General features: G+C 51.1%; 1 protein-coding gene across 2 annotated transcripts in view; it reads right to left on the bottom strand.

Annotated features, from left to right (window-relative positions):
• The window catches only part of SLC6A5 (solute carrier family 6 member 5), a 54195-nt gene extending 49549 nt beyond the window's left edge, over nt 1-4646 (bottom strand). For both annotated transcript variants that reach the window (XM_025357281.1, XM_025357280.1), the window contains exons 1-2: nt 4371-4646; nt 2471-3007 (exon numbers count right to left, since the gene is read on the bottom strand). Coding sequence is in view for 1 of the 2 variants with exons in the window: in XM_025357280.1 (XP_025213065.1) it covers nt 2471-3007; nt 4371-4373 (540 nt within the window). In the remaining variant the exon portion in view is untranslated. The remainder of the gene's footprint in view (nt 1-2470; nt 3008-4370) is intronic.
• Between the last annotated feature and the right edge of the window lie 1909 nt (nt 4647-6555).

A 6555-nucleotide genomic window follows, 5' to 3' on the forward strand; every position in this document is an offset into this window, starting at 1 on the left:
GCAAGCAGGACCCCAAATGTAAAGAAAGGATGCATCTACAAGCAGGGACCTCACCCCTCAACCCTGCACTGAGAGTCAATCAGCAAGCAGGTCCCCAATTCTGATCTGAAGATCCATCTTAAACAGACCCAAAACCCCCTCTTTCCCAGATCATACAGTCAGGGCACACCAGCAAGCAGCTCTCCCCAAACCTTGAACCTGTAAGGTGATTGCAAGCAGGTCCCTCCATCCCCAACCCTTCACCAAGAATTTATTTGGCAAGCATCATGCCTGGAGTTCCCAGCAAGCAGGTTCCTAATTAATCCTCTCCCACAAAAAAGCCTTCACCACACCCCCTCCTCAGCCCTTTCTTCCTTTAGAGTGTGTGACAAGACCAGAAAGAGAGCTGCAATGCCGAAGCCAGCCAGAGCCCCTGCCTTACTTTCTTGACCAAACAGAACCTGCCTGGTCATCTAATTTAAGAAGGCATCTTTCAAGACTAATGCAAGGGAGATGGGCAGGAGGCAGATTTGAAGATGAAACAAGAGGGAAAACAAACAAACAAAAAAAGATTGATATGGGAAGACACAAGCCATCTACAACCTTGAGTTCTGGTCTAAATTTTACTACTAACCAGCTGGACAACCCCAGGCAAGCCACTTGCTCTCTCTGAACCTCCATGTCTCATCTGTAAAAGAAGCTTAGAATAACTGTCCCCTGAAGCCCTTGCCAGCTCCAGCAGTCTATGAATCTTTGAGACTCATTTCTTCAAGCTCACACTAAGACGCTTTCTTGGGGCAGTGCCTGGTCATGGAATGCCTCACTAATACTCAGGAAAAATGGGGGGAGACCACCCCAAATAAACTCTGAAAATGTTCGGGACACCTAGACACTGCACAAAGCTTTCCAGGGACTCAGGCCACTGCACAGTTTCCACCTCCGCAGTCACCCTTCACCTCCTATTGTAGTAACTTGCTAGGTCTCGTACTTTTCTACAGGCTGTGGAGGACACAGCAGCAGCTGTCAGGAGAAGTCTTGGGGAGGGAGAAAGAGCCAGGGTGAGTGTCAGAAAGGCACAATCAGAAAGATGGGCAGGGCCGAAAATAAGTACTTTCAGAAACCAAACATCTTTAACATCCTCCCTCTCATCCTCCCACACACAGACCACCTCCACGCCTAATCCCACCCTTCAATCCTTCCAGAGCTGCAAAGGGTGGGAGTTCCAGCTCCTTCTGCCGCAGTGCGGAGGTTAAGCAAGACAAGTGAAACAAATATTCTGCTCCACCTGGGGTCACACTGTGGGATACATGCTGTCAGAGGCAGATAATACACATAGAAAAACCCTCCAGAGGTGGACCCCAAAAAGAAAGGCAAGTGGGAAATTCTATGTTTATTTCTAGTTCTGACACCACAAGCTCCTGCTATGTGGGCCTGTGGATAAGTGTGAGAGTGTGTGTGTGTGTGTGTGCAAACACTAGAGTAACTAAAGACAGAAGGGCTGTATAAATCCTAAACCTCACACAGGCATAAATTTTGGTCCAGGCCCCACTGCTGGATATATGCCTAGTCCCTGAGGCCAGGAAAGGAGAGAAGATAGCAGAAAGGCAGGCAGTGAGAAGGGAAGAGCTGAAGTGGATGAAAAAGGACAGAAGAAAGAAGAGATCAGAGAAGGAAGGAGAGAGACAGAGGGAAATGGAAGAGAACAAAAGCCTGTATGAGACAGCGGGCCACCAGCAAAAGTTGCCTTTATTCATAACCCAAGGATTGGGATTTGCTCTGTGGGTTTTTCACGCCTCTAATTAAGTGGTAAAGGATCAAATGCAAGAGGGGATTCAGATTAGTGGAGCCTGAAGCTTATACAATTGAGGGAGGTTACTTTAGGGAAAAAAATAGAAAATTTTGGCAAAAGTAGACACCAGGTTTTGGAAGGACCCAGGCAAAGGACAGGCCCCAAAGCTTAAGCTTCAGTAGCTTCAGGTAAACCCACCTGGCATCAAATGAGTTCTCATGTAATAAGCATTACTGGCAGTGTAAAGGCTACAAAACTTAAACTATTATCCTCCTACCCCTCCACCCCCAGCCACGACCACCTGGCTTTGTTCTGAATTTTCTCCCTCTTTTTGTTTAATTAAGAAAGTACTTTTGAAAAGAAAAGACAGTCATTGGCAGGAGAGGGAGTCTGTCTGCATAAAAGGGTGGGATCTATCTGCCTCAATTGCTTTGTGAATCCGGACCTGGATTCCCACTACAGCCAAGGCTGGGAAGGGGCAGGTCGTGGCCCCTCTGGCAGGGTCACTGCAGCCCTCGCGCCCTGAACTGCCGACCCCAGCGCAGTGCGAGCTTCCGAAGCCCCAAAGCCGCCTCCCGCATCCATCACCTGGCACTGCCAACCGGTTTCCCCATCAGCACACGTGCACCCGCCACGGCCCGGCTGGCCTCTCTCGCGCAGCTGGAGAGCAGGACACTGTGCGGGCCGAATGCAACCGCTTACCTGAGTGGCAACGGTGGCCACGCTGCCCGGGAGCACGGACGTGATTCCATCCGTGCCCAGCACCACGGTGCTCTGGCTCATGTTCACCCAGCCCACGGCAGGGGTATTGTTCCGCTCCAGGGTGCCCTTGCCCACACTCACGTTCGCATCCCCCTCCGGGCCTCGCAGAGCATGGATCTTACAGTGCAGCGCGTTGCTGGGCCCGGAGCTCCCAGGAGGGGGGACGGCCTGCGCGCCTTGCGCCTCTCTCAAGTCCCGCAGAGCTGCCGAGGCCGCCTGCGCCCGCGGGCTACTGAGTTTGCAAGACCCCACTCCTGGCCGCTCAGCCTCGCAGGCTCGCGCGTCCGCTGACTGGAAAGTTTGGGCGCCGGTGGAAGCGGACCTGGGCACACGTGGCGGCGGCGGGGCAGCAGCCGCGGGAAGCTCCTGCTCCGGGCTCGTCCTGGGAGCGCATGGGCCATCCAGGTGGCCCTGCGCCGCCGCCGCCTCCGGGCTGTTGGCTGGCTGTTTATTCATTTCCTTGGGAGCACTGCAATCCTGCAAACACAATGTCAAGTTCGTGCAAAACAAAGTCACAACAGCATTAAAAATACCTGTATCTACATATGGAGACGTTCGCAACTCAGGTCCAGACACAATATCTGGGGAAGCAAATTGGAATCTGAATTTTTTCTGTTAAGAAAGACTGCAATCAGTATTTCTCAATTTGCCCGCTTCATCAATAACCAGATGACAAAGAAGCTAATATTTCCTCCCTAGTGGAGGATGAACTAAGAAAAGAGGCAGAAATGGAATTTTGTAAGGGGAAAGGGGGAGTGGAAATAGCCCTAGAGTCATGAGCTCTCCTCCCTCTTTGGATTTCACATCACAGCTGTGGGTGCCCGCATCCCCATCACCATTGTAGAAAGATTCTTTAATTTTCCGCCCCATTTCCTTTGTCATTCAACAATGCACATTGCCTTTTTCCCCCATAGACAAGCTGTGGCCACAAAGCTGATGCCCTGGCACCTGCGAGTGCTTGAGGCCAAATTGGTTGAGTCCCAGCGCTCCACAACCCACCTCCTCCCGCCAGGTAGCAAAGAAATGTTAAGAATCACGATCAAAATAACCACAAAAAATCCTACAACGATTATAAATTTAAGACACAGAGTAGTAACTAGGTTTGTTATCTTACACAACTTGTATTCACTTCCAGATTCCCAGACATGTAAAATAATATGCAAAGTTTTTTGGTTCTTTTGTTTGTTTATTTGTTTTTGCGTAACTATTCACAGGAGTCTAATATCCTTCACAACCCTACGCTGGCTTGAGTACCAAAACTCATGGCTAATTTTTATTCTCTTTTTCCCAATTCACTTTCAAATGAAAATAACTGCCAGCGGTGGTTTTCCTAGCCACTTTCTCCCCTCGTGTTATCTTTCAGGGCTTCCTAAACATTAGCACCAATAATTATTATTACACTGTAATAATCCTATTATCTTCACCTCCACTGCACTCTTCTAGTCTAACCCCCTTTCACAAGCACGCAAAATAGAACTCCTCAATTTCCACAAATCTGAATACCTCGGCTTCAGCCAGCATTTGTCTCAATAGCCTCTAGGACCCAGAGCAACTCGCCTCTGTACCGGCGTCTGGCTTTTCAGCACCGAGGACAGTGCCCGGGATCGGGTCTTTAGGAGCCACAGTCAACCTCTCAGCTCTACAACCTAGGAAACCTCTTTGCGACCTCAGGTGACGCTCACAAGTACAAATACCTAGGGCTGTGAGAATTGTTCTCCTCCTCGCCCCCTTTTCCCCCACCCAATGCACAGACATCTCCAAAAGAAATAGCCAAAACGAATCTGCTTTTCCTATCCCCTCAGCCCCTTTTCCTCTTGAAAGAACAAAAGCAAACACTCACCATGTCTGACACAGGCAACAGATTGAACTGGTGGAGGGTGAAACCCGCTATTGACAAGACTGGGTTTGGCTCCGACAGGAGAGGCGCTTTCTATATCTCCTTGGGAAAGGCCGGGTTTGCGTCAGTGCAAATCAAGGTGCCCTTGGTTTGACATTTTCTTGATAATACAAGTTTGATAAATCATTACCCCCTTGGATTCAAGTTTTAAAGGGACAACAGCCTAGAGTATGCTGGCCAGTTTTCGCTCCAGCGGGAGGGGGCTGCGTGTTTGGCGTGACTCATGTGGGTCTGATTACTAAACCGAAACCCGCAGGAGGGGAATACAGAAGTTTGACTCCTCCTAATTAAGGGAAACATGGGAGGGACACGTCCCACTGCACCCAAGGCAAGGCGCAGTCGCCAGCAGAGTGGATCGGGATGTAGAGGTAGGGGGAGGGAGCTAAACCACTGTCTTCTCTTTCCCTTTCACTATATTCCATTGCTCTCTCCCCCAATCTTCAGGGATGCCGAAAATATTACTCCGAAAGAGACTGAGGGTCTGCGCATAGCCCCACAGCTCTGCGATGGCTGCAGCAGGCATGGGTCCTGCATTTATCAAGGTGTACCTACCTAGCATGTGTGTGGACTTTAGATTCTCACATCCCTACCCTTCCGGACAGTCAGTCTTGGACGAATCCTGGGTTTTTTGCTTAAAAATTGGGATCTAGTATTTCCGTTCCTATTTCTGTTAACACAATCAGGAGAAAATTCTGAGTATAACTGACCGTTCTCATTGCATTTTTAAGCTCTTTTGAAGACGTTTTAGAGAAATGAAAATGAAGATTTTCCAACACAGACCTAGTTCTTAGGTCACTTTCAAAGTCAAGGGAAACCCATTCTTTCTTTGTAGTCCTTTCAATAAAATCCTACGAGAGCCAGGCCTGATTTGGCAGCGTGAGACCTTAGAGACCGTCCAAATCGAGACGCCCAGCAATGGGCGGGGGGGGGGGGGGGGGGGGGGAGCCGTACCAGGAAGTTCAACAATACTGTGGCGGGGATGGGATTGGGGGTGGCAGTGGCGATAAAAAGATGGACTTTCTTGTTGGTACAATGCAATAGCTATAATCAGGAGAGGAGAAAACGCCTTTACAAAGAAGGTGTAGTTTGGAGACTAGAAGGGGATTATCAGCAAAATGCTTCCGTCCTCTCCTTACTTGCCGGTCTAGCTTGGGGAACCCCTGGCCTCGGGGATGAGGAGCCACAGACAGCACGTTTTCCTTTCCCTACTGCCAATAGCCCAGCCCACTGCCTCAGGGTGCGCGCCGTCGCAAGCGGCTGGGCCGTCCCCGCGCGGCAGGAGGACAATGCCGGGGCGGCGGCGGCCGCAGGCGTAGGCTGCAGTGGCAGATTGCGGCGGGCGCCGGGGGCACTGAGGGGCGCCCTCCTGTCCCTCTGGAGAGCCCGAGAGTGTTTGGATGCCTCCGCTGGTTGGCTCTCCCGCCTAGCCCCTCTAAAGGGCAACTGGCTGGGGACACACGGTCTGTATTGCTTTTGGTGGGGGCAGGAGTAGGAGATCTTTCTTTTGAGACGCCTTGAGGATTTCAGGTCGCTTTTTATTGCAGTTTTGAGCTAACGTCTATTGAGATCTCAATACTCAACCATTATGCAAGGGCTATCCATGAATTATCCCGGTTAGATTTGGCAATGGCCTTTCAGAAACTATACAATTGCAAAGCTGAGGAAATTGGGGCTCAGAAAGTCGTTTCTGAGAGGGAGAAGATCCCAACCACCTCCCGCGGGGCTGTCTCTGGGGTCAGTCGCGCTCTCCCCGGGGCCAGCTCGTAGGGTGAGGTCGGGAATTAGGGTTAAGAGGGTGAGGTGGGGTGGGCTGTGGTGGACTCTGGCTGGAGGAGGGTCTTCTGAGTGGGTGGGACTGAGAATTCCGCAGGGGTGCCTGCTCAAGTTCCAGCTGGCGCTGAGAAGCAGCCTGCAGGCTCTTGGCATCTTGGGGGAGGCCAAGAGAACCTAAGGGTGTTTCTGCCTAAACAGTCCCCAGTTTCCGAGAGGGCTCAAGACGAATGAATGCGAGAATTGTAAAGGCAGGCCTGGCAGGCAGGCTCGGGCTCAGAGAGCGATCGGCCAGAGCGGTACCAAGAGGCGGGCCCAAAGATCGGTGTAGGCCTCCCTCTGCAGTTCCCCGGCCGAC

The sequence above is a fragment of the Theropithecus gelada genome, chromosome 14 (assembly GCF_003255815.1).
Source record: "Theropithecus gelada isolate Dixy chromosome 14, Tgel_1.0, whole genome shotgun sequence".
Lineage (NCBI taxonomy): Eukaryota > Metazoa > Chordata > Mammalia > Primates > Cercopithecidae > Theropithecus > Theropithecus gelada.